A 27759-nucleotide genomic window follows, 5' to 3' on the forward strand; every position below is an offset into this window, starting at 1 on the left:
AGGAAAAAGGGAAGGGAGGAAAAGAGGGAGGGAGGGAAAAGTAGGGGAGGGAGGGAAGGTAGTGAGGGAGGTAATGGGAGGGAAGAAGGAAGGGAAGAAGGAAAAATGGAAGGAAGGGAAAAGTAGGGGAGGGAGGGAAGAAGGAAAGAAAGAGAGAGGGAAGGAAGAGAATAGGAAGGAAGGGGAGGGAGGGAGGTAGGGAAGAAGGAAGGGGAGGGAAGGAAGGAAGGAAAGAAGGAAAAAGGGAGGGCGGGGGGGAAAGAGGGAGGGCCCCCCCCCTTCCAACATCAAACTCCGTGTTTTTCACCAGAGAATGAGTCACTGAAAGCTGAATTTTCTCTGGCAAGCAAAGTCAGAGCTCCTCCAACAGACGGATCCGATGGCAGCTGCCAAAATCCTTTCCGCTTTTCCCTGTTTTCTTTTTTTTCTTTTCCCCCCCCCCCCTCTTAATGTCACCTTGAAGCCTCCCCCTTTTTTTGGAGGGGGGGGCAGGATCGTCTCCTAGCCCAAGTCCTCCTCCTGTGACCAGGCAGCCTTTTTCTAGCTCTCGTCTTCCGACCGGGCTGGCTCACATCTCATCTTACAGCCCCTTCGAAGTTTCTGGCTCTGCAAAGTTGGCGGGAGGGATGGTCTTTTGGTAACATTCAAGGAGTCCTTGACTTACGACCACAATTGAGGCCAACGTTTCTGTTGCTAAGCAAGACAGTTAAGTGAGGTTTGCCCCCTGTTACCTTCCTTGTTACAGTTGTGAGTCTATCTTTGTCTGTCTATCATATCTACAGAATCTTATCTTCTCTCTCTCTCCCTCCCTCTCCCTACAGAATCAATCTATATCTCTATCTATCTATCTATCTATCTATCTATCTATCTATCATTTATCTGTAATTATCTATCAATCATGTCTCTATAGTTATCTAATCTATTTTATCTATCTAATCTTATCTATTTTATCTCTCTCTCCCCCACTGGATTGACAGAATCTATCTATCTATCTATCTATCTATCTATCTATCTATCTATCTATCTATCTATCTATCTCTATCATCTATTTATCTTCTCTCTCTCCCCACCTATCTACAGAATCTATCTATCTATCTATCTATCTATCTATCTATCTATCTATCTATCTATCTATCTTATCTATCATTTATCTGTAATTATCTATCAATCATGTCTCTATAGTTATCTAATCTATTTTATCTATCTAATCTTATCTATTTTATCTCTCTCTCCCCCACTGGATCGACAGAATCTTATCTATATCTATCTATCTATCTATCTATCTATCTATCTATCTATCTATCTCCCATACATATTTTTCTCCATTCTCTCCATCCATCTACTATATCCATCCATGCATTTATCCATTCCAGTGTACCTATCTTATCCAATCCATCCTTTTTCTCCATTCTATTCATCTATCCATCTATCCGTCTTATTTATCCATCCATATCTCCATCCAATCATCCATTCTATCTCCCTGTCTTTCTGTGTCATTCATCCATCCATCCGTTCTATCTTATTTATCTATCTATCTATCCATTAACAATTTGGGGGCAGAATTTCTTTTTTTTTTTTTTTTTAATAGCAGATTTGCAATTTGAACTGGAGTGGCGGCTAAGAGGTCTGCACCGCCCTCTTGTGGACAGCAGCGGTCATGATGGCTTGGAGGCAGTTCTGGATTGCAAATCATGGTTTAGTGGCCCATCCTTTACCCGTTTTTTGATTCATGTTTATTTTCCTTTCCTTCTTTTTTCTTCCTTTTTTCTTCCTTTCTTTTTCTACCTTTTTCTGCTTTTGCCGCCAGCTTTGCTGAGTAAGCAGATTATTCAGGAAGGGTGAAGATTTATCCAGAACAGAATTTAGAGCTTTTGTTGAATTTTTCTCCAGTTGTAGCTAAAGTAATATCAATAACTTCAAAAAAAAAACATCCAGGATTTGTAAAAGCTGAACAAAAAGTGTACAGAACCAGGAAGAAAAACAAAAAGAATATAAAATGAAAGGCTTTTGCCATCCTTCAAAAGACCAGGGCAAAATGGAAAGCAAAATGCTTAAAATGTCTTTAAAAGAACAAAATAAAAATAAAAAGATTAAACTCATGGTCTAACTTTCTTTCCTTCCTTCCTTCCTTCTTTTTCTTTTCCTTCCTTCCTTTTCTTTCTTTCTTTCTTTCTTTCTTTCTTTCTTTCTTTCTTTCTTTCTTTCTTTCTTTCCTCCCTCCCTCCCTCCCTCCTTCCCTTCTTTTTCTTTCTTTCTTTCTTTCTGTTTCTTTTCTTTCTGCAGTGGGTGCTAACAAAGATTCATCTGGATCCTGGAGGAGCTTGCCTCCATGTACCCCGAATCCACCACGGACTCCCCGGCCAGATTCTCAAACCGACACACTGGATCCCCAGGTATGATTTACAGGTGAGTGTGAGCATCGGCCAGCCATGCGTGTCGGTTGCAACTCCGGTCCCGTCCAAGTGTGTTATCCCGCGTTTATCCCCTGCTGGACCTTCAAAATCAGAAACATAGGTAGTCCTTGACTTACGAACACAATTAGGACAAAAATTCCCCCTGCTAAGAAAGATGGTTGGTAAGCGAATCGCACTCGGAGTCAGTCGTCAGTTATTCCTTTTTGCTGGAGGCCAAAATGTCTGTTGGTAAGTGAGACAGTTGTTAAGAAGAGTTGTGTGCCATGTTACGACCTATCTTGCCACTATTGGTGAACGACTGCTGTTGTTAAATTAGTAACACGGTTGTTAAATGAATCTAGCTTCCCGGATCATCAGGATGTCACTGCCAGAAATATGCAATTCCCACCTGCTCCACTTGAGGGTACTGTTGACCCAACCCTCTTGATCCAAGACCATGCAAATGACCATAGAGTCTTGGGTTGGAAGGCCCAGAGAGTCTAGGGAAGATGATATGTTGATTCAACCCTCTTGAACCAAGACCATGCAAATGACCATAGAGTCTTGGATTGGGAGGCCAGAGAGTCTAGGGAAGAGGATACGTTGACTCAACCCTCCTGACCCAAGACCGTGCAACCAACCATAGAGTCTTGCATTGAGAGGCCAGAGTGTCTGGAGAGATAATACGTGGTTCGTCCAATGTATTTGCACCGTTCCTTGCCTTTTTTTTTTTTTTTCCTTTTCAAAATCTGTGATTTGTGGAATCTCTCTCCTTTCTTTCTTTCTTTCTTTTTTTTCCCCTTTTGCTTTCCAAAGTGCTCGTTATGGAAGTCCGAAAAGACAGCTCCAGTTTTACAGGTAATTTTGTCTTCTTCTTTTTTTTTTTTTATCCTCTCTGTGTTCTCTGAGCTTCCAATTGGCGATTCTGCAAAAAAATAATAGTAGTAGTAGTAATCAGGAGTTCCCCCAAGAGGCTGACTCTATGAACCCCCAAATTGTGCATGCTTCCTCTTTGCAAACTGGGATTTTCTAACTGTGACTCTGTTGATGGCTGGTAGAGCTCTTGCAAGGAACACGAAATGAAAACTATTTTGGTGGGAAGGTATTGTTGGCATGAAGGCGGGGTACGGTTTTTCAATTCCAGGTTGCCATCGTCATCCTAAAAGCCGTTTTTTACAGGTGGTCCTTGACTTACGACCAAAACCGGGACCAAGAAGCTCCGTCACTAAACGAGGCAGTTGTTCATTGACTTGCACCCCATTTCACAACCATTTATGCTGAGGTCGTTAAGGAAATCTGGCTTCCCCACCGGGAAGTCACTTTTATGAAGCATTTATTAAGTGAGTTTGCTCCATTTTGCCAACTTTTCTTGGCATCGTTGTTAAGTGAATCACTGCAGTTGTTTAATGAGTCACACGGTTGTCAAATGAATCCGGCTTCCTCCTTTTGACTTTTGCCGGTCAGATGGTCGCAAAAGGGAATTACGTAACCTGGGAACACAGCAACCGTCATAAGAACATGCCAGTTGCCAAGCTTCCAAATTTTTGATCGCATGACTCAGGAGGGGAATCCTGCAACAACGGTCGTAAGTGTGAAAAACATCCAGAAGTCATTCTTTTCAGTCCTCTTGTGCCTTCGAATGGTCACTAAACGAACAGTTGTAAGTCCAGGACTATCTATGAAAGGAGAAAAAAATGGATCTCGTCTTGCAGGAAACTCATCAGCGTCTTCCCACCGTCGAGTTCCCACATTCGGCAAAATGCGGTAATCTTTTTGAAAGGTGCCAGGAGATCCATCAGCAGAAGTTCTGCCAACTTGCAAAGCTTCTGGGCACCTTCCCTGGCGTCCATCGACGCTGCTGGGTTGGCAAAAGCTGAGATAATTAGCTTTTCTCCCCAGAGCGAAGCCGGGAAACGATCCAGCATGTGTGAATCGGGAGAAAAAATGCATTAAGAGAAGAATGGAGGAAAAGCAGAAATGCCTGTCGTATTTTCGGCCTTCAGATGGGCAGCATGGTCATCTCTGTGTTGGCAGGGAGGTAAAATGGGTAGAGGCGAAGAATTGACCAGGATACATCTCGGCTTACCAGGACAGGCATCGGGGTGAGGAGATGCCCGCGGTTGCTTCATGCCTGGGGGGTTTGGATCGCTGGCATCTTCCGCGGTCTTGCTTGGCAATCTTGGCTTGTTGGAAGGAGGGACATGGACATGGAGGAGGTAAATGGTGAGTTGGATGTTGGCTTATTAGCGGGAGACACACCTCACCTACCATCCGTTTCCACCCTTAGCGGGATTTATGTTTGAATGCTGGGCTCCTGTCTGCAGAGTTTCCGAGATCACGGAAACGCAAATCAAAATCCTTGTTCCCATCTCATGAAAGCAGCCGTCTTCACGTCTTATGAAAGCAGCTGCATCCACAGCTCATGAAAGCAGCCTCTGCCCAGGATTTTCCAGCTTCGCCTCCAAATGACAACCCGAACCAGTGAATTTGAGCCAAGGTGGTGGAGAACCCAACAGATCCCGTGGAATCCCCCATCCTCTGCCAACTGTGGGAATCTCGGGGACGCTTCTCTCCCGCCGTCCGTTTACATCCTGAACGGGATTCATTTGACGTTTCGAATCGCGGGCTCCTGTCTGTCCCGGATTTTCCTCGCTCGTCTCATCCATCATCTTTCATTGTCTCCACCGTGGCTGTCCACGGGGCCAGAGAGCCACCTCCGTCCATCCGGCCCTCCCAACAGCGACGAGTCCCCGCTAATAAAAAGTGCGCGATCCATTGATCGATTCTGCCCCTCCTATAAATCAGGTTCTCCTGCCAGAAGCTTTTTAGAGCGACGCGCCGTTGAATAATTTAGCTCAGATCATCATAACCGACTTAATGGATTTCCTGCTAAATTCTCTCCGAGGCTCTCGTGGGGGTGGGGGGTGGGTTATTGGAGATTGCTTCTGACAACCCAAAGTGGATTTTTCCTCCTCCCCCCCCCCTTTGCATGGAAGGCCACGCCTGTGCGCTGTTTTTCCACCCGTCCGTGAGAAAATATATATATTTATATATCTAGTAACCGAGAAGTTATCTTTTAATGAGCAGGCTCGCCAGACACCAGGTGAGTGAGGACCTCCAAATAAGACAGACGCAAAAGAGGGATTACTGGTTTAGATTTAGGGGAGTCACCGAGCCCCCCAACACCCTTCATCTGTAGGTATTTCAATGGCTGGGCTTGGAGGGCAGCTTAAAAAAGCTTAATTGTCTGTTTTTCTTGCTTTTGGGGAGAAATTTCGTCTGCTTTGTTAGGAAAGAAGGAAGGCAAAGTTTTAATACGGTGTCTCCATCCCGTACAGGAATTGGATTTTAGCAGCCACAGTCGCAAATCTTAACCATGGTTTATGGCACAGAAGGGGGCTGCCCCCATCTCTTAAGTAAACAGGTTTTATTTAGATTTTTTTATTATTTTCTATTCCTTTCCATCCTAAAAGAAACTCAGGATCCCAAATTTGGTGGGGCGGCTGTAGGATTGGGAAGTTCTCTGCATCCAACACATCATTGGTGTGTTTGCATTGTCCATCAGAATTGAGTTTCTCTCTGCTTAATTTTTTCGGGGGGGGGGAGGAGAAGGATGGACGGGGGTGTTTCCTGGACACCCCCACCCCCTCTTCCTTCTCTCCTGAAATAGGATTGCCTCTTTATTGCATCCAGCGGGATTTGAGGGGTTGCGGGAGAGAGGTGGATCCGTGTGCAAAATTGTGCGTGTCTTGATATTTTTATTTATTTCTCCTTTTTTAAAAAAAAATAGCCCAAGATTCGTTTCTCTTCACATTTCAGTGGCTGCTTATCTTTTATGATTTGGCTGGAATGAAAAGGCCCACAGCCACACCTTGCAAACTTCTGAGAGCTGTAGGTTGAGCAATTTTAGGATCAAACACGGGGAAAAAATGGGTTTTAAAACCTCAGTTTTTGGCTTAAACCTTGCCTAGATAAGGGCTGCTTCTTCCTTCCTCCTCCTTCTCACTCTCCTTCTCCTCTCCTCGTTTGTTGTTGTTATTATTTAATCTTCAATTCAATTCATAGTCTGGTAAAAACTTCTAACAGTTCAGCTCCTAACCAAGGATCTGTTAAGGTAATTAATATTATTATAACATTATTATATACTTTATTCATTAAACATGCAACTCAGTCAACTGAACATTCAAAAATGCATCACAAATTACACAAACCCTCTTAGCGGAAAATTCGTCTCCAAATTTTAAAATTTCAGTCCTTCGCCTTTTGCACAAATCCTTCAGGTTTCCTTAATTTTCAGAACGGGGCAGGGTAAGACTTTTAGCTGCGGCAGCTTCTGTGATATTCTGCAAAACCAAGATTGTAAACCAGATTCTCACAACCAAGGTTTAACTTTAATCCAGAGTCTCTGTGCCCAACCCAACTGCAAGATTTTTTTTTTTTTTTTACAAAATGCACAAAAATGAATCCCCTTCGTGTTCATACATGGAATTGAAAATTAATCCTTAGTTGGCTGAGTTCTTAATATTAGGAATTAATCGATGGGAATGAATTCCATTAATTAATAGAATCAAATCATGTTTGCAAAGGCAGCATCAAATCTCATGGTGCCACCCCTTGGCAGCTGTAATCAGTCCAGGGAATGAACAGAAATGTATGGGCTATGTAGTCCACAGACCTTAAGCTCCCTGCAACTTCAATTTCCTTGTGAGATTGTTTTCATTTAAAAACAAAAATAAACATTATTTTGCTACTAACCTATTCGTGTTCTGCCACTGGCCAAAATTTGATTTTTGAATGAAGGGGTTGCTTTATTTTGTAGGAAGCAGAGAAAAATAGACATTTGAGCACACTTGCATAATACTAACCCTTCCCAAAAAGATATTTTAGCCTCGCTGTTCGGTGCCCCCAAAATGTAAAAAGATATTTCTTACCAATAGACCCCTACCCCAGTTGCAGGCTGCATTAAAAACAGGAAGGGGTTTGTGTTAAAAATTAATATTCATCCAGGTTTTATCTGGTCAAATTTAAGTAGTTAAGTGATAAGTACTTAAGGTATAGGATTAAAATGCAATTCATAAAGAGATATGGTCCTTAGCCGCCTGAAAGTTTAAGAAACTTTGAAGAAAATAACATTCAAGGTTTTTAATTCCCAAATCTAGACATTTGGACAGCTGGAAACTGGATCCTCCTTTTAAAGCCATTTGGAGTGATCTCTAAAAGCCCTTAATTGGATAAATGGCCTAGCTATTAATATAAGGAACACTTATTTTCTCTTGCGAGCTAATGTATTTGAAAATGCAATTCAATATACAACGGTCATATAATTTAATGGTCATAAGTCACTTTTTTCCATGCCGTATTAACTTTGAACGGTCACTAAACAGACTGTTGTAAGTCCAGGACTGGCTGCATCCTATCCTATGTCTTCTTTGCAAAGATTTTTACTTTTTGCTATTCAGGCCGTACTTTAAATAAATAAATAAATAAATAAATAAATCTCTTATTTTTTTAATTCCGCGTTCAGAATTGCAGTGAGGTCCACGTAGGTTATTCAAAACGATTTTTTTTTCATGTTTTCACCCCGTTTTTCTCCTTTTTAGTGGATTTGGTTCTGCTTTTCTATCCTTTCTCCTTTTCTTGCAATTTTCTTTCTCGCGAGTGATGGATTGAATGTGCTAGGGCAGCGTCTGATGGATTTGAGAAGAGTGGATTTAAGGGGCAAACTTTTTAAAACTTATTTTATTTCTTTTGGATGGCTTGATTAAAATTAGCCAGTTGGTGGGATAATTCGGAATTCGGGACGCTTCGCATCCAAATAGCATCCCCTGGTGAAAAAAGTTGCAAGCTACCCCATCCTTTTAAAAAAAAAAAAAAACAGAGAGAGTTGCACAGAATTCTGGGAGTTCAAGTCCAGCCATCTTCCCAGGTGCTAAATTTGGAAGGAAAAAAATGAGTTTAGAGAATGCTGAACCTTGCAGGCAGTCCTCGATTTACAACCACAATCGAGGCCAACATTTCCGTTGCTAAGCAAGACAGCTGTTCAGCCAGTTTTGCCTCGTTTTACAACCTTTCTTAACACCGTTGTTAAATAAATCGCTTAAGTCGTTAAGTGAGTAACATGGCTGTTAAGCGAATCTGGTTTCCCTGTTGACTTTGCTGGTCAGAAGGACGCAAAAGGGAATCACGTGATACCCCCCCCCCAGGACACTTCAACTGTCATAAGTACATGCCAGTTCCTAAGCATTCAAATTTTGATTCCGTAATGGTCGTTAAGTGTGAAAAATGGCCCTAAGTCACTTTTTTTCAGTGCCGTTGTAACTTTGAACCGTCACTCAACCAACTGTCATAAAACAGTGCTTGCATACTTCGTCACCAACCGGGGATGTGTGCGCGAGACAGGTGGGATTGTGATGCGGCTCGCGCGATCCTAAGGCAAACCCCTTCTCCTTCACGGATCCCGCGCAGATCCCCCAATCAGGGAGCATCATGCTGTCGATGACGTACAGCGGGAGTCTGCGGAGCGTGGCCAGCCGGTCCCACTCTGAGTGGGGCCTCCACCAGTTGCACCAAAACGACACAGTCGAGCTGCAAAAACTTAGGGAAGTCCGGGTGGCGGCCCAGACCCGAATCAGGGAAGAGTTCCTCCGGATGCACGGCCTGTCCCTGGACGAGTGCACGGCGCAGACGACCGGCATGAAATATCGGTAAGCAAAATGGCGTTTTCACACTTGCGTCTGTTTGGGTTTGCAGACCTTAACCTTTGATATGCGGATTGGGTCTGGTTTAACTTATTGGAGGAAGTTTGCTCATTTTAGCTGATTAACTTAGTTTCAGGTCAATTATCTAGTGGAGACGCTGATTCTGAGACATGGTGGATTCTGTTAATATTTTAAGAGAAGATGGAAACCATATAAAGAATAAAATATATTTGGATATAAAACTTCACATGTCCATTTCTCCTCCGGTTCTAATTCCGCGTTTTTTGCAACCAAGCAAAAATTTTAGTTTTATTCCGGGCTTTTGATATTGCTTTCGGAGGAGAGAAATTTGAGGGACATTCTCAAATCGTCTTGTTCTTGCACTTGGGGACGGGGGAGGGGTCGTGCGAGACGGCCGGGAAGCGAGTATGCAAACTTCCTGTAGAAACCGCCGTTCAATTTTCTGCGGCTTTTTCTGGCTGCGCGTCCTTCGAGGCAATCCTAAAACACAGTTTGTGTGGTAATGGACGTTGTGGTCAGCTGACAGCGTTGCCAGGCATTGGAAAAAAAGAGAACTAAATGGAAGGAAGGAAGGAAGGAAGAGAGAGAGAAAAGAAAAAAAGAGTAAGAGAATGAAAGAAAAAGAGAGAAAGAAAGAGAAAGAAAAAGAGAGACTGATAAAAGAAATTAAAATGGAATTCTCATGCACTCTAGGAATGCATCGTAAGATAGAGTCCTCTTTGACATTGGTGGAGAAATGGGGAAAAAAGACAGTTTTCAAACATTAGCTGGAAAAGTTACAAGTAGACCTTCTCAAGAGTTTGGACCAACCAATTGGATGGATGGATGGATGGATGGATGGATGGATGGATGGATGGATGGATGGAGAGATAGAGATAATAGATAAAAAATGGATGGATAGATGGAGAGAGAGAGAGAGATAATAGAACATGGCTGGACGAAGAGATAGAGAGAGATACCGTAATAGATAGGAGATGGATGAATGGAGAGAGAGATTTATTTCTGAATTGTGTTTGTGTAGTTTGTTCACTTGCCACCAGGTGGCGCTATCTGAAATGGAGAAAATAAATAAATCAATAAATCATCCTTGGTACAGGAAGTCCTTGGCTTAACGACCAGAATTCCCCGGCGGTCCTTAAGCGAGTCATGGCTGATGTTGCAACCTTTTTCTTACGACGGTGGTTGTTGTAACAAAACTTCAGGAAAACGATGTGCTTTTTTTAAAAAAAAGTAAATTGTTTTCTCAGGGAATTTATACCCCCCCCCAAAATTTGCACTTTTCCACAGGAAAAAGATTTTTTACGCAAGTCCCCCCCCCCCCCACCCATAGGGTGGGGTACACTGAGTTTACACCCGAGCGCATTTTCCCTTCTTTTTCCTATCACCCTTTTCCTTTGTAAACTCCGCAAGCAGAAAAATAAAAAATCCAAGGGAGCAGATTACGGCTAAAAGGCTATTTATTCAACTCCGAACGTCTCTCATCCCATCCGTGGGCTTTTCTGCTCTTTAAAATCCCCAGCATTGGATTCGTTTGCAACGGCAGCAAAAAAAAAACTTTTAATTTTGTGCAAAATTAGAGCCTCAACTTTCTGTGTTCTATATTCTATTTTATACTCTGTTCCAACATTCTGTTCTATATTCAGGATATTCTATATTCCGCATTCCATTCTCCGTTCTATTTTCTACTCTATTCTACTGTCTTCCTATTCCGGATTGTATCGTTTTATTTTATTTCCATCCGAGAAACTTGATTTTCTCCATTCCTACCCCTTCTGTTTCCCTTTTTTCCAAACTCCCAGCCCACAACCAAAACTCTCAAATTGTCCATTTTTTTTCCTTGGGGGTGGAGGAAAAAAAAAGGATTTCCAAAGCTTACAGTGCCATTTTCGGATACCACGACCAGATGGCCCAGCAGGCGACATCTCTAAATTCTCTCTCTCTCTCTCTCCTCTCTCTCACACACACACCTAGACACACACACCAACGGAGACACAAACCACACACACACAAAATCCCTATTTGCAAGAGGCATCATCCGGGAGCCAAAATCCCCCGTTGGGCGCCTAGCTTGACTCGGAGGGCAGAATTGGGCAGCGCGCCATAAATATTGCATTTCCTTCCCTCCGACCTGTCATGAATATTGCAAATGCCTCTGTTTATAACTCCGGGTGCATGGCAGGACGTTTAGAGAAGTGTTGGATTACAGCCTTTCTAATAAGGGTTGATATATTATTCATCTCTTGCAAATAAAATAAATAAATAAAAGCAGAGAAGGCCTTAGCAGGGAGCGGAAGGAAGCCTCCGCCAGCCGCTGAGAAATTCAAAATAAAACGGGCAAAACTTCATGAAGAGAAGAGAAGGGAGGGTTTCCATTTTCTGGGTTTAGAGAGAATTGTTTTGGGGTGGGGGAAGAGAGGATGGACGCGTCCCATGCCTGTTGCAAATTATCGGAAGAAAAATTAAATAATAAGAGAGTTGGAAGGGACCTCTGAGGTCTTCTAGTCCAACCCCCTGCCAAGGCAGGAGACCCTACAAACGAGAAACTTATCCAGTCTCTTCTTAGAAGCCTCCAGTGATGGAGCATCCACAACCTCTGAAGGCAACTTCCATTCCACTGATTATCCTTTAATCCAGATCTGGGATTACAGAATAAGAGAGTTGGAAGGGACCTCGGAGGTATCTATCTATGTATCTTTTATCTATCTATCTATCCTATCCATCCATCCATCGTATCATCCATCCATCCATCTATCTATCTATGTATCTTTATCTATCTATCCTATCCATCCATCCATCCATCTATCTATCTATGTATCTTTATCTATCTTATCTATCCTATCCATCCATCCATCCATCCATCTATCTATGTATCTTTATCTATCCTATCCATCCATCCATCGTATCATCCATCCATCCATCCATCTATATCTATCTATCCTACCCATTGATCCATCTATCTCTATATCTATCTTATCTATCCTATCTATCCATCCATCTATCTATATCTTTAAATTTAATAAGATTTCTGTCTATCTTATCTGTCTACCTATCTTACCTATCTCCCATTTATCCATCCGTCTTTAAATTTAATAAAATATCAGTCCTATCTATCTATCTATCTATCTATATCCATCCATCCATCCATCTGTCTTTAAATGTAATAAAATATCAGTCCTATCTATCTATCTACCTCTATCTCAGAATAAGAGAGTTGGAAGGGACCTTGGAGGTCATCTAGTCCAGCCCCCTGCTCAAGCAGGAGACCCTCGACCAGTGGCTGCCCAGTCTATCCTTGAAAACTTCCAACAATGGAGCATTCACAACTTCTGGAGATGTTTGCTTATTAAGCCCTGATCTGATCTGGATTTTTCTTTTTGAGGCGAACTTCTCAAATGAGTTTTTCAAAGCTCTTTAAGGGGAGCAAAGGGGGGGGGGGGAGTGTTTAAAATGTTGGGATCCTATTGGGGTCATAACTCAAGGACTTCCTGTATTTCTCTTTTCTCCCCCGCCCCCCCCCCCCCCAATTTCTCAAATCCTTTCACGGAGAGGAAATCCCCACTTTCCAAAACCTCCTGCACAGCTGCAGCCCCCGGGGGGGGGGGGGGCAAAACAGATCAGCTCCCTTCCTTGGAAGCTGGCTAATTGTGTGCTGATTTGCGGGTGGAGGGTGTGCATGTGTGTGGGGGGGGGGGAGTTGTGATGCACAGAACGTGGTGCACGCAGTTCTGCAACCATCTACCTTTTGTTGGCTCTCCAGCCTATTCTTCAAAATCTCCAGTGATGCATCGTTCACAACTTCTGGAGGGAAGGAAGAGGAGGGGAAGAGGAAGTAGAGGAGGGGAGGAAGAGGAAAGGAGGAGGAAGGCAAGAGAAGGAAGGAGGAGAAAGAGGAGGAGAAGAGGAAAGGAGGAAGAAGGGGAGAAGGAAAGGAAGAGGAAGTAGAAGAGGGGAAAAAGGAGGAGAGGAGGGGAAGAAGAGAAAGACGAGGAAAGGAAGACGAGAAGGAAGGGGAAGAAAGAGGAGGAGGTGAAGAGGAAGTAGAAGAGGGGAAAAAGGAGAGGAGGGGAAGAAGAGGAGAAGAGGAAAGGAGGAAGAAGAGATGAAGAGGAAGTAGAAGAGGGGAAGAAGAGGAGGAAGAGATGAGGAAGGGAAGGCGAGAAGAAAGAAGGAAGGGGAAGAAGAGGGAGAAAAAGGAGGAGATGAAGACGAAGAGGGGAAAAAGGAGGAGAGGAGGGGAAGAAGAGAAAAAGGTGGAGAAGAAGAGGAGGAAAGGAGGAAGACAAGAAGGAAGAAGAGGGAGAGAAAAGAGGAGATGAAGAGGAAGTAGAGGAGGGGAAGGAGAAAGGAGGAGGAGATGAAGAGGAAAGGAAGATGAAGGGGAAGAAGAGAAAGAAGAGTGAAGGAAGACAAAGAGGAGGAGAGGAGAAACAAAAGGAGGAGAGAAGAAGGGAGAAGAGGAGGAGAAAACACGGGAGGGGGGGAGCCCAGAGGCTGCTGCCCCCTCCTGCAGTTTTGCTTCCTCCGTGGGGGGGACGGGGGGAGGAAGGAGCAGCGGGAAGAGGAAAGAGCCCAGGCTGGAGTGAAAAGGCAGCTTGTGTGTGTGTGTGTGTGTGTGCTTGTGTGCGCGCACGAGGCTTGCCGTCTCTCCGGGCGCCGCAAAGGAAGAGAAGGAGCAGCCGTGCGTGGCAGAGGGCTTCTGACTTGGACAAGCCTCCCTTTGCCAGCTGCCTCTCGAGCTGGACGGATCCAGCAAGCCACCATTCGCACCAGCATCCTGAAACTGGGGGGCCCCCTCTCTGTGCCACCCTGTGCCCCTTTTTCCGGAGTTGCCTCTACCCTAATAAAGGACTAGGGCCGATGGCTCCGGGAGGGTCCCCCCTTTGACCGGACGAACCTCCTGCTGCTCATTCCATCCGGGAAGGAATTTTCTGCCATTCCGTATCCAAAAGGGAGCCTGCTCAGTGGCCGGCATGCAAGTCTCTTTCGCCTGCTCGGAACACAACGTCAAGAGCCGGACTACCGAGGAGCGACTCAGCCGGCAAAATGCGGGGAGCCCCGGAGCCCGGGGTCGCTTTCGGGCCGTGGCTATGGTGGCCCAAAGCGTCGGCCAGCTGTCCACGCAGAGCGTGTCCCCCACCAGCCACGCGGCCACGAAACAGACGGGCATGAAATACAGGTAGGAGGTGCTTTCCCCACGACCCTGGTCCTCGGCTTACGACCAAAGGGAGCCCCAAATTTCTGTTGTTAAGCGAGACAGTTTTTAAAGGAGTTTTGCTCCATTTTGAGACCTACCTTGCCACCGTTGTTAAGTGAATCGCCGCAGTTGTTAAGTGAGTAACACGGTTGTTAAGTGAATCTGGCTTCCCCTGTTGACTTTGCTTGAAGAAGGGATTGTATGACCTCGGGATGCTGCGACCGTCATAAATACGAGTCAGTTGCCAAGGGTCTGAATTATGATCACGTGATCATTTGGTCATAAGTGTGAAAAAACGTCCATAAGTCACTTTTTTCAGTGCCCTTGTAACGTTGAACGGTCCCTAAATGAACTTGTGTCGAGGACGAATTTGGCTCTCACGGGGATGTCGTGATGGCTGTCATTGCAAGGAACGGTCGTAAGTGTGAGGAGTGGTGATAAGCCAGTGCTGCTGTAACTTGGAAGGGTGCTTAAAGGAAGCATGAATCAATCCTGGCTTGTGTTTTTCTCTAGATTTTATAACGTCGGTTTCAAGAAACAGCCGAGGGAGCTCTCCTAGCCAAGTGCATGCTTTGTGTGTCTTTGTGTGTGTCTTTGTGTACTTTTTGTGCAGGTCGGAGTTGCAAAGACATCCGCTCCTCACAAGCCAGCATCAGAGCACAACGAACAAACTTCCTTTTTCATGTGATTTGTGTGTGTTTTTCAGAAACCTCGGGAAGTCGGGATTGCGGGTTTCCTGCCTCGGTTTAGGTGAGTGAACGTTCCCACATCCGGCTTTGGGTGCGAGGGAGTTTTTGCGGGTCTGTGAGGAACACAACTTGGGCACAAAATTTGAATTCTCCACTACTCCTTTAAATACACACACACACACACACACACACAACATTTTAAATCATACTAGGTCTCCGTCAGCGTTATCGACGCTGTTTATTTAACTCAGGCTGAATGGCTGCAGGGGGTTGGACTGCATGATCTCCCGGGTCCCTTCCATTCTGATAATACGTGTGAATTTAGATTCCAGCCCAGGATTACATGAGATTCCTTCCTAGCCTTGCATTTTATGATTCCACCTATGAATTTAAGAATTCCCCTACGAAGGGATGCGGGGTTGGACTAGATGACCTCCCAGATCCCATGCAGATTTTCTAGTCTGCAATGTGATGAATTGTAATATTTGGACTTAACCGGTGGATTTTCTGACCACAAGGCAGGAGACTAGACTTTCCTGCCACGTAACGATCGGACGAAAAGTTATTTTGTTATCTCCTAAAATAAATTTATTTATTAATAAAACATATTTACAATACATAATACTATATATATTATATATATATATAAATAATATTAAATCTTTATAAATAAAAATCAACTGGATGCTCACGAAATCTTGTTTTACAGCTCCCAAAATTGATAAATAAAACATATTTACAATAGATCATATACATATACAATATATTAAATCTTGATAAATAAAAATAAATTGGACGCTCGTGTAAAACCTGTTTTACAGCTCCTAAAATAAATGCACTTATCAATAAAATATATTTATAATACCTAATATATATATATAGTGCATATATAAAAATAATTTTCATTTATAGATATATATCACAAAAACGTGTTTTATAGCTCCTAAAATAAATATATCAGAATAATAAAAAAAATAAACCATAATCCACCAATTCTGTGCTTTCCCCTTTGCTGCTGATATTTGACCCCCAAAAAAATGTTTCTCTCCCCGTCGTAACTTTGATCCCTCACTAAATGAACTGTTGTAAATCGAGGATTATCCATATTAAGGCAAGGTTTTTTGCTGTGTCTTCTGCTTATCCCCTTTAATCCAATTCCACCCTCTTTCTGGGATATTAAAATTATTAAATGATATTGTTATTAAATAAAACAATATTAATTTTAATTATTTCTGCCTGTTTGCAGGAACATGGGTGACTTTTGGAGGACAGATAACTGATGAGGTAAATATATTTTTTCCCCCTGGTTTCAATTTTAGGAATTCTTTTCCAGGCATAAAAAGCCAAAGTTGGACCAAAATAGATTTTTTTTTAATCTCTTCTGACACACACAGACCCATTCTCGCCTGCCAAATATCAGAACTGACAGTTTTGCAGAGGGTTGTAAAACTTGAGTGTGACACGAATTAGTGTGTGTGAGTTGGATGGACAGCTAAATCTATTTAATAAATATATAAGTACGGAATGGTTCCACATTTAGAGATGAGAAAAATCTTGTAACACCAGCCCTGCAGAGCAGGCCAGGCGGAGACAAAATAGGCACACTTGGGTTCAACAACATCCAGAGCCAGGAAAATGTTTAATTTTTTGTAATTTATTTTTTGTAATATCTTTTTTTTAATTGCATATTTCTCATAAGCCTTATTTTGCAATGTGTTTTACTCTATTTTTATAGTTTCTTTTTTAATATTTTATTTGTACATGTTTTCTAATGTACTGCATTTTTTTAATCGTTTATTTGTGTAGCTTAATTTATTTTTGCATGTTCTTTTCAGTTTTATTTCATGCGTTATCATTAATAAAAATATTAAAAAGCTAAACTATAAAGATACAATAACCTTTATAGTTTAGCTTTTTAATATTTTTGTATGTTTTCTAGTTTATTTTATTTTTTTAGGGCTTATTATTTTAACGGATAATCTTTATAGTTTATTTTAATTTGGCATATTTTATGGGTTATTTGATATTCTACAACTTGTTTTATTCTATTTTTATACTTTAGGTTTTTAGTATTTTATTTTTGTATATTTTGTAGTTTATTTTTCACGGCTTAGTTTTTTACAGATTATTTTTATACCTTATTTTATTTTTGCATGTTTTATGAGTTAATTTGATATTCTATAATTTGTTTTATTTTTATAGTTTTTTTAATACTTTTTCTTTTTGTGTATTTTGTAGTTTTATTTTTTATGGTTTATTTCTTACAGCTTGTTTTTTTTTATATGTAGCTTGTTTTATTTAGGGGTATTTTTTTTACCATTTGTATTTTACAGTTCGTTTTTATTTCATTTTTACAGCTTGTCTTTTTACATGTTTTATAGCTTATTTTATTATTTAATAGTTTTGTGGGTTTCGTAGCTTTGCATTTTATTTTATTATTTCATATTTGTTTTTGAGTTTAATGGAGGATCTGGCCCCTTCAAACCTCACATCCCAAGTGATGGGACCAGCAATCGTGGTTTGTTCAACTCAGCTCCCGGGATCACATCCGTGTCTGTCTTGCAGGTGGCCGAGCAGCTGATGACCCTCGCTTACGACAACGGCATCAACCTCTTTGACACGGCCGAGGTCTACGCCGCAGGGAAGTAAGTCTGACTCGTGCTTCTCACAACACCCCTGCACGGTAGGCCAGTGAGAAAGGAGTAGAAGAAAAGCATTGAACACACCGGTCGTTCTCGACTTACAACATCGCTAAACGAATGGCTGTAAATCGAGGATTACCTGTTACGCCTGGCGTTTCTCTTTCCCACTGGCCTACTGTGAAGGGGTGTTGTAAGAAAACACAACCTCGGTCGAATGGGCGGCTTATAAAACTAAAAATAAAACCGACACAAAAATATTTTGTGGTTCTTTTTCGCCCATCCAGCTTTTTGCAATTGATAATCCTGCAGGGAGTCTGTTTGCTCAAACGGCGCGTCTCTGCACGAGTCTGCGTTCTCTTCCTTAAATTTGGGGCGGTTTCCAGTGCAAATATGGATCTTAAATCCATAATATTTTAATCCTTCGATCCCCCTTTTTTTTTTTTTAGAAAAGAATGTGAGCCAAAAAATATGAACCTGCTTTTTGGAGAGTTTCCCCGCAGTGCCTTTTATGAGTTTCTGTTCATGTTGTGTGTTTTTTTCTCTCTATTTCGCAGAGCTGAAGTCGTCCTAGGCAACATTATCAAAAAGAAAGGATGGAGGTAACCATTATTCCTACGACCAAATTCCACTTTTATGCCCCCAGGAGGGGCGTGAACGTTTTTGAGTCTTTCACGACCTCATGTGGACTAGAATCTTGATAAAGGAGACTATAGGCTCTAGTAGCTACTTAGAATTTTAGATGAGCTTTTCACAATGGGTGGACTTCAGTTCCCAGAATTCCTCAACCGGCAGGCATCCTGGGAGTTGAAGTCCGCTTAGGCTGACTGGGAACTGAAGGCGGTTACAGAGGGAGGGGTGGAAAAACCAGCCCTGCAGGGTAGGCCTGTCTCCAATCAAAACAAAGCGAAATTAGAGCACTGAGTGGTGTTTAATCCCTGTTCCTCTCTTCTTCTTTTTTTCGTTTCAGACGGTCCAGTTTAGTGATCACAACGAAGATCTTTTGGGGAGGGAAGTACGTATATATATATTTTTTTATTTATGATTTTATTTCATTTATTGAAATGTATTTTAGCCGTCGCTCACTCCAGTAGACGCTTCCTTGCAAACGGGCCCCATCGTAACAAAGAGAAGGAAAAAAATATTGAAATATTTTCAGAAATTACTGTCTGATCTCCGGTGTCGTTTTTACGACAACGAGAAGTGAGCCTCTGAGCATGTGAAGAGTGCCACATCCTCCTGGCCCTGCCAGTTTCTCTCCTTCCAAAATAAAAAACGAGGATTTGGCATGCAGGTAGTCAGTCCTCCAGTTACGACCGTAATAAAGGCTGCCTAGGATGGTCGTAAGTCATAGTGGTTGCAAAACAGGTGAACATCCTGATTTTATGACGCTTTTGCAGTGGTCATTAAGCGCACACAGTCGTTATAAGCGCAAACCTATTGTTCACAATGAGTAGAATTTTAACTAAAAACGGAAGGGAGTGAATTTTTTCCGTTTTATGACGTGTCTGTCATAAAACGTGTCCCTGCCAACAATTGTAAATTGTGGTTGTGTTGACCACCACCCCAAGGGCAATCATTCGACAACGGGTGGGGCATATTGTCAGGACTTCAGATCCAGGTCGTAACTCTCCTTTTCCAGGCAGGTGGTAACTTCGAACCGTCGCTAAGCAAGGCGGTCATAATTCGAGGACTCCCTGTTTAATGACTTCATCCTTGTCTTGCTTTCTTTTTTTTTTCTAGGGCCGAGACAGAACGAGGCCTTTCCAGAAAGCACATTATAGAAGGTAAATAAATGTTGCTTCCTTCCATTCCCCATCCCTAAAATATAATTCCTGATCCAGAATTGTGTCCAAACGTGGATCATGTGACTAAGAGATACAGCAACGGTCGTAAGTGTGAAAAACGGCCATTGGTCCTTCAAAAGCAACCTGGTCTAGTTTTGGGGTGCGCAGGGTCCGTCCCCCTACCCACCGTTCTTTGTACAGGTAGTCCTCAACTTATGACTTACGACCAAAATAATTGAGCCCATAATGTCTGCTGCTAAGTGAGGCAGCTGTCCCGTTTCACCATCCCGCCGTTGTTAAGTGAATCCCTGCAGTTAAGTTAGGAACATGGTCGTTAAGGGAAACTGCTTTCCCCGTCTCCTCAGAAAGTAACCAAAGGGGATTGCAGTGACCCCCAGGGTTATGCGACCCCGTCATAAATACGAGGCGGTGTCCAAGCGTCCGAATTTGGATCCCGCTGCATGCTGCAGCGGTCATAAGTATGAAAAACGGTCCTAAGTCGCTTTTTCGGGTGCTGTGGTCGCTTCAGACTGAATGGTTATAAGTCGAGGACTTAACCACGGCAGTGATTCACTGGACAACGGCTGCAAGGAAGGTCGTAAAATGAGGCCCAACCCCGATTCAAAACTGTCTTGCTGAGCAGCAGAAATTTTGGACTCCACTATGGTTGTAAGTCGAGGACTACCTGCATTTCCTGGTCAGACAAGGAACGGTTAGAAACGAAGCCCTGTTCATGTGTTGTGTGTTGTGTTGTGTTGTGTTGTGTTGTGGTACTCATTTTCCCTACCGGTTCACAAATGGGAGTGCGCCCCCTTTTTATTTTATTTTATTTTTAGTAGGCTTCTTCTCTCCCCCTCCCCAGGTTTAAAGGGGTCCCTAGAACGGCTGCAACTGAATTACGTGGACGTGGTATTTGCCAATCGGCCGGATCCGAACACACCTATGGAAGGTAAGCTACCATTTGGGGTTTTTTGCTCGAATTTCTACAGAACAGAAACCTCTTAGTTATCCCAGTTAACCTTGGCGAGGCCCTTAAAAAATTGCTATGCCTACGGCCATTCGATTCCTGCCTTTTCAAAGGTTCATTGGCTCATTGGCCCTTAGGACAATTCATTTAGCGACCATTTGAACTGGGCCCTGATAAAAGGGATTTGCAACTGGTCCTTGCACCTAGCAACGACAATCACGGCTTCCCATGATCACAGGATCGTGGTTAGGCGCTCGGCAATTGTCACACATTTAGGATGGCTGCAGTGTTGGGAGGTCACGAAGCATTGGGGAAGCCAGCGGGAAGTCGAAAGTCGCATAATTTATTTTTTTAGTTATGATTGAATTTATTCGCTGGAGTGGGTGCGGTGGCCCAGAGGTGGAGCTCTCGCCTCACAATCAGAAGGCTGTGAGTTCGATCCTAGGTAGAGGCAGATATTTCTCTTTCTCTGGGCACACTGAAAATATATCTGCTGAACAGAACTTCTCATTGGTGACAAGAAAGGCATCCGGCCAGTAAACACTCAACTCCTAACCCAACCCCCCCCCCCCCAGGGTGTGTCATCAATCACATTCGCCAACAGAGCAATTTCGTGGATTATAGAGATCACTCCCCTCCCGCTGCTGTGGGTAACCCTGGGAGACAGCCTTGAGAAAGATATGTCTGGAATGTGCTCCTGTCTTAGGCTGCCATACCGCTTCGTTGGTTTCCCATCCCCCTTGCCTATGGCAGCTCGAGAGCAGGCCAGGGATGCTTTGTGAGTTGATAGCGGCCTTATTAAAATTCTTGGCGAAAGAAATTGGGAATCGCTGGACACTTAAGTAGACTCGTTACTAGCTCTTGAACGAGAACCATCCGTGAGGAACAGGGCCCGAATTAGGGGAGGGGGCTCTCCCACTCCCTGGATGAAAAGCAGGGTTACAGCTCTAAACTCTTGCCTCTCTCAAATCTGTTTTCTATCACCAGGGAACCCATTTAGTTCCAAGTCGCGAACATTCATCATAGAAGGTACCCCTCCTTGATTAACTGCATCCGAGCGGCATTTTACGGGACAGAAATCCTTAGCTTTTACTTCCTTCCTTCCTTCCTTCCTTCTTTTCTTTTTTTCTTTCTTTTCTTTTTTTTTTAATTCTTTCCCCCTTTTTCGCTTTGGAGACTTTTCATTCTGATTGGCCGAAGCTCCCTTTCCTCGGAGGACGAGGTTCGCCATAAAATGCCAAAGGACGCAAAGAATGAAAAAGGATGATCAAAAATATTATAATAACAACAACAACAACCTTTCTGTCCCCTTAGTTAACATCTTGCAAGTAACAACACGGAAAGCACAAAATGCTTTATTTAAAACGAGAGATCGGGGCTCCTTCCTTTCCTCCTCTTTTCCTAATGGTCTCATTTCACCTCCTCCTCAACCACGACATTTAACGAAGCAACCTTTCATGGCTTAATGTTGTGGCTCCTACAAGCTCTCCTACCTGATTCTAGCCTAGCCAGTTTCTCCAGAAAGTGACGGGTAGGATTCAGCCAGTTCAGACCGGTTTGGGTGAATCGGATGCTAATTTTACATCTGGTTCGCCGAACCGGTAGTTGCAAGGACTGGCTGCCCCCCCCCCGCCCCGCCTCTCCCAGGAGTCTCCACGCGGCCCGTTTTGGATGCCAGGTAAGTGCAGCCCCCGCCTGGAGGCTCTGGGAGGGCGAAAAACGGGCCTCCCGGAAGTCTGGAAACAGGTCCGTTTCTGGCCTCCGGAGCCCAGGGATTCATGGTTCAGGACCTTGGGCCAGTCCTGCAGTCTGGGGAAGGTCCCGACAAGGGCTCTACGTCGGAGGCAGAGATGGGGCCAGGGCCATCTGGGAGTGATGCGCGGACTCCGGAGCCTCTAGAGTTGGACAGCAGAGGCGCAGAGAAACAGGAGGAGCCTGTTCCTAATGCACACATGCGCACAGCTGCCAGAAGGCAAGAGCAGCTAAAGCAAAAGGAACAACTCAGGAGTAAGGCCAGGAGATGATTGGCCCCTCCCTTAAGGCTTAAAAGAGAAACAGAGGCACTTGGGCTTTTTGTAGGAAAGCAACGTTGCTAACTCTGTTTCCAGTCGGCATCTCTTGTTTGTTTCTAAACTTTGTGGGGCTTTGCCAAGTAAGGCCTTTGGCAGGGTGTCAAAGAAGATAAAGGTTGGTGATTATCCCGAAGGACTCCTTCCAAAGGACTTGTTTTGCAACTAATTGAGACTCAGCTGGGAATGAACATAATTCTCAGCTGTAACAATAAAATAGGTTTGTTTGGGACTAATTGTGCATTGTAATTACTCAGTAAGCCTAGGTTACAACAAACACTTCAGAAGATCACCTATCAAAGCCCTCCATCTATGTCCCCCCGTTTTGTTGTGTTCTTATCCTCCCACATGTCCATCTGTCGGGTCAGAAAAAGACATCTCAACAAAACCAGCCATTTCCCAACTAGATTTTCTCGCGGGAAAGCTCTCCCGTTTTCTTCTGATTTTTCGAGGTCTCGATTTGCTTGCAAGATGTCGCCCAATCTCCTACCCTCTCCTCCTTTCCTTTCTCCTGTTTGGTGTTGTGCCCTTAATTTCGGTTGGACAGCGTTGTTTATTTTGCCGCTCTTCGGATTAACCCTTTTTCTTTTCTCTTCCTGTCGTCTCGTTCCTTTTTTTTTCTTCCAGAGACCGTACGAGCCATGACGCACGTCATTAACCAAGGCATGGCGATGTACTGGGGGACTTCACGGTGGAGTTCCATGGAGATTATGGTACTGTACCTGCTAACAACCACGCGCCCGTCATTAAAGGCTTTGCGAATCCTATCGATTTAAGGAAAATAAAAGGAGGATTTTCTCACTGAATTCGGTTTTGTCCAGATGGAGAACAAGCCGGTTTAAAGAGATTGAAAGTAGCAAAACGGGTCATGGAGTCTTAGACAAAACCAGAACTCTGTTGTCTTCCCCAGTGATTTTTCTTCATCCACTTTTCACAGCAGAGTAGAATAGAATAATAGAGTTGGAAGGGACCTTGTAGGTCATCTAGTCCAACCTCTCCTCCCAAGCAGGAGACCTGCCTACACCATTTCTGACAAATGACAATCCAGTCTCTTCTTGAAACCTTCCAGGAATGAAGCTCCCACAACTTCTGGAGCCGTTGGGGGAAATCTACCCGAATTCACACCCATTTCTCCTCCAATAGGCATTTTTTCACTCGCTTTTATCTCATGTCCTGCCCACCGTATTTCCACAACATGTGAAGGTTTTTGTGCAAAGACCCCCGTTTAAAATCCAGTTTACTAGCTTAACTTCAGTGATTCACTTAAAAACTGCAGCAATTGTAAAAAAAAAAAAAAAAATGTGGCAAAATCCACTCCACAGGTGTTTCGCTTAGCAACAGAAATTTTGGGCTCAATTGTGGTCGTAAGTCGGGGACTTCCTGAATTTGTAGTCCGAAGTAAGTGGGATGTTTTGATAATAAAGGTAGAAACAGGTTTGTCCTCCCTAGAGATTCTCCCTAGGGATGGATCCCTTCTCCTTAAGTCATTTGCACATTCTAAGTTGATCTCTCCCCGTAGGAAGCCTACTCTGTAGCTCGGCAGTTCAACCTGATCCCTCCGATTTGTGAGCAAGCCGAATATCACATGTTCCAACGGGAGAAGGTCGAAGTTCAACTTCCAGAGCTTTTCCACAAGATCGGTGAGCCTTTCTCCTCCCCCATCCGTCGCAGGGTGCTATCCTGCCCCCCAAATAAGCGAAAAAAGAAGAGTTGGAAGGGCCCTTAGAGGTCTCCTAGTCCAACCCCCTGCTCAAGCAGGAAATGCCATTCTTTAGCTTCCCTTTATTTGGGTTGTAGGAACATAGCCTCATAAAATTCAGTCAGCTTATCTGCCTCCGGTGTTCAGGGACACGAGAACGCTTAAAAATTTGCTTTCTTAGTCCTGGGTTTTTTAAAAAAAATGAGTTTAAAATAGAAAAAAAAAAATCAGAAAGCACCACCAGAAGTCTCTTTCCTAAAGTACAAGCAGTCCTCAAGTTATAACCGCTCATTTAGTGACCATTTGAGGTTACATCGGCACCGAAAAAAGTGATTTAGGATTGTTTTTCCCATTTATGACTGTTGTGGCGATCACGTGATCAAAATTCAGAGGGTTGGCAACTGGCATGTACTTATGACGGTTGAGTGTCCCGGGGTCAGATGATCCCCTTTTGTGACCTTCCACGGTGGGAAGCCAGACTCACTCAACAGCCATGGGACTAACTGAATAATTGCAGTGATTCACTTAACGATGATAGCAAGAAAGGTCATAAGAAGGGAGAAAACTCACTTCACATCTGTCTCCCTTAACAATGGAAATGTTTGGCTCAAATGTGGTCGTAAGTCGAGGACCACTGATTCCTTACAATGTGGCTTAGCATCCTCCGGTGTTCAAGAAAACGAGACAGCTTAGGAAATTGGTTTGGTTTCTGATTCCTTGCAATCCGGGTTTGCCGTGCGACCTCACCGCCATCCCTTTCCTTCCCAGGCGTGGGAGCCATGACGTGGTCCCCGTTGGCATGCGGAATCGTGTCGGGGAAGTACGACGGCGGCATCCCCCCTTACTCGCGAGCGTCGCTCAAAGTAAGCACCCGTCTGCTTCCTCCTCCTCCTCGTCCTGCTCAACTCCCGTCCATCATGGTCTCTTCCGTCTTCTTCCGTCTAGGGTTACCAGTGGCTGAAGGACAAAATTTTAAGCGAGGAAGGGAGGCGGCAGCAGGCAAAGCTGAAGGAGTTGCAAGCGATTGCCGAGCGGCTGGGCTGCACCCTGCCACAGCTCGCCATCGGTGAGTGGGAACGGGGAGCTCGCATCCTTGTCCAACTTCAGATATTGTGGCAGGGAGTTACGCAGGCATCGAGCGATAGCGGAGGGGCATTACGTGTCTCAAGCCTGCAGATTGGTGGAACCTCATGTTTGTAGTATGTTAAAAATCTCACTTTGTTTCTTCTTCCCTTCGGGAAGTCCTTGATTTACAACCAATTTAGGGACCATTCTGAGTGGTGGGGTGGCCTAGAGGTGGAGCTCACACCTCACAATCAGGAGGCTGTGAGTTCGATCCTAGGTAGAGGCAGATATTTCTCTCTCTGGGCACGATGAGAATATATCTGCTAAACAAAACTCCGTATTGGCGACATGAAAGGCATCCGGCCAGAAAAAACTCAGCTCCATTCAGTTGTCCAGACTCCACCCCGCAAGGGATTAAGGGGTCGTTAAAAGATGATGATTTAGTGACCATTCTAACTTAACAACTGCACTGGAGAAAGTGACTTATGTCCAGTGTTCACACTTACGACCATTGCAGCATGTGATCAAAATTCAAACGCTTGGCCCCCGAGTCGTATTTACGATGGTTGCAGTGACCTGGGGGGAGGAGGAGGGGTCACGTGATCCCCCTTTGCGACCATCTGACAAGCAAAGCCAAGGAGGAAGCCAGATTCATTTAACAACCGTGTGGCTAACTCAGCAACTGCCATGACTCACTTAACAACGGTGGCAAGGAAGGTCGTAAAACAGGGCAAAACTCACTTAACCGTTGTCTGGTTTAGCAACCGAAAATGTAGGGCTCCATTATGGTCATAACTCAAGGACTCTACCTGTAATCGTTACCTCCCTTGAGTTTCTCCCTCTCTGTCACCCCTAAGCAAAACAGATTAAATCAGATTTTTGCCCCTGGGTATCCTGTCAACTCTTCTAATAATTGTGCATTTTTCACCAGCGTGGTGTCTACGTAACGAGAGTGTCAGTTCCGTCCTATTAGGAGCTTCTAACGCCGATCAGTTGATGGAGAATATTGGAGCAATACAGGTGAGGGAAAGGGAGGAGTCTTTTAAGGCAGGGTGGTGGTGGAAATTATAAGCACCAATTTCCAGACATTGACCCTAAAAGTCACTCTGTGTTCCTTGTCACTTTTTTTTTCCAAACTAAATCACTGGAAAGTAACGTTTTATACCACTCTCCCTAAGACCTATTTAAATAAGCCTTTATTTAAATATAAACAAAACTTATTCGTGTTTACTTCTAAATTTTTCCTGTGGGCCTCTTTTTTTTTTTTCTTCTTCTTCTTCCTTTTAGATGTTGGACTTGACAGCTCGTCAGTCCCCTTAATATTGCTTATTAAAAATTTAATCTGGAACAGATGGCTGATCCACAGGCCGGGGACTTTCAGCTTGGCACTGATGTGAGCTGAGCCAAAAAATTCCAACAAGACAGATAGATGGATAGATAGAATATGGATAGATAGAGGATGGATAGATAGATAGATAGATAGATAGATAGATAGATAGATAGATAGATAGATAGATAGAATATGGATAGAGGATGGATGGATAGATAGATGATATAGATAAGATAGATACATAGATACATAGATACATAGATACATAGATACATAGATACATAGATACATAGATAGATGGATGATAGAGGATAGATAGAAAGAATATGGATAGAGGATGGCTGGATGGATAGATGGATAGATAGATAGATAGATAGATAGATAGATAGATAGATAGATAGATAGATAGATAGATAGATAGAATATGGATAGAGGATGGATGGATGGATGGATAGATGATATAGATAAGATAGATAGATAGATGATAGATAGATAGATAGATAGATAGATAGATAGATAGATAGATAGATAGATAGATAGATAGATAGATGATAGATAGAAAGAATATGGATAGAGGATGGATGGATGGATAGATAGATAGATAGATAGATAGATAGATAGATAGATAGATAGATAGATAGAGGATAGATGATAGAGAGATGGATGGATATATAGAGATAGAGATATATAGATATTAATTTAAGAAAGGCTAAAATGCATGCCCATTTTACAGATCACCGTTTTCCTGAAAAATCTCTTTATAAATCCAATCTCTAAATTAGCTCAATTTCAGGGTATTTTGTTTTTCCCCCAGGTGGATGCAGGATAGGAAAAATAGGCAATATTGCAAAAATTTTAGCTGTCGCTTTCTTTAATTTTATCTTTGTTTCCCGACAGGTTCTTCCCAAACTCTCCTCTTCAATTATCCATGAAATCGATAGCATCCTAGGCAATAAACCTTACAGCAAAAAGGACTACCGTTCTTAATAACAGGGGGGGCGCATTTGTGGTGGGGCCCCCCCGGTTAATCTGGGACTAATCTTCACGTCCGCCTCTCTCCTCTTCGCTTGCTTAAAGCTTACTTCGAAGAAGCCAAGGAAACAAAAAGGTTTCGCATCTGAGAATTTAAAAAAAAAACAAACCACCGTACCCGGAGACTTCAGAGGACACCCCCGTTTTCCCAACGTGGCCAGATCATGTTTAAGCTT

The 27759-nt window shown here is 43.4% G+C and overlaps 1 protein-coding gene across 6 annotated transcripts; it reads left to right on the plus strand.

The window, feature by feature from the left end:
- The first annotated feature begins 2329 nt into the window (after window positions 1-2329).
- Window positions 2330-27735, plus strand: KCNAB2 (potassium voltage-gated channel subfamily A regulatory beta subunit 2). 6 transcript variants are annotated; one of them, XM_070956345.1, is made up of 15 exons: window positions 2330-2406; window positions 3210-3251; window positions 15013-15056; window positions 16242-16279; window positions 17561-17640; window positions 18192-18236; window positions 18605-18649; window positions 19378-19421; window positions 20284-20370; window positions 23085-23170; window positions 23977-24097; window positions 24925-25019; window positions 25102-25222; window positions 26153-26241; window positions 27449-27735. In XM_070956345.1, exons 1-15 carry the CDS (start codon window positions 2330-2332, stop codon window positions 27536-27538), a joined length of 1104 nt encoding a protein of 367 aa, XP_070812446.1. In that variant the 3' UTR covers window positions 27539-27735. The 6 variants fall into 6 exon arrangements, with proteins under 6 accessions (XP_070812446.1, XP_070812447.1, XP_070812442.1 ...); XM_070956341.1 differs by lacking the exons at window positions 2330-2406; window positions 3210-3251 and adding exons at window positions 8880-9097; window positions 21376-21417; XM_070956346.1 differs by lacking the exon at window positions 3210-3251.
- Window positions 27736-27759: the final 24 nt, after the last annotated feature.

This window comes from Pituophis catenifer, unplaced genomic scaffold (assembly GCF_029215685.1).
Source record: "Pituophis catenifer annectens isolate HBS135680 unplaced genomic scaffold, rPitCat1.0.hap2 SCAF_18, whole genome shotgun sequence".
Classification (NCBI taxonomy): domain Eukaryota; kingdom Metazoa; phylum Chordata; class Lepidosauria; order Squamata; family Colubridae; genus Pituophis; species Pituophis catenifer.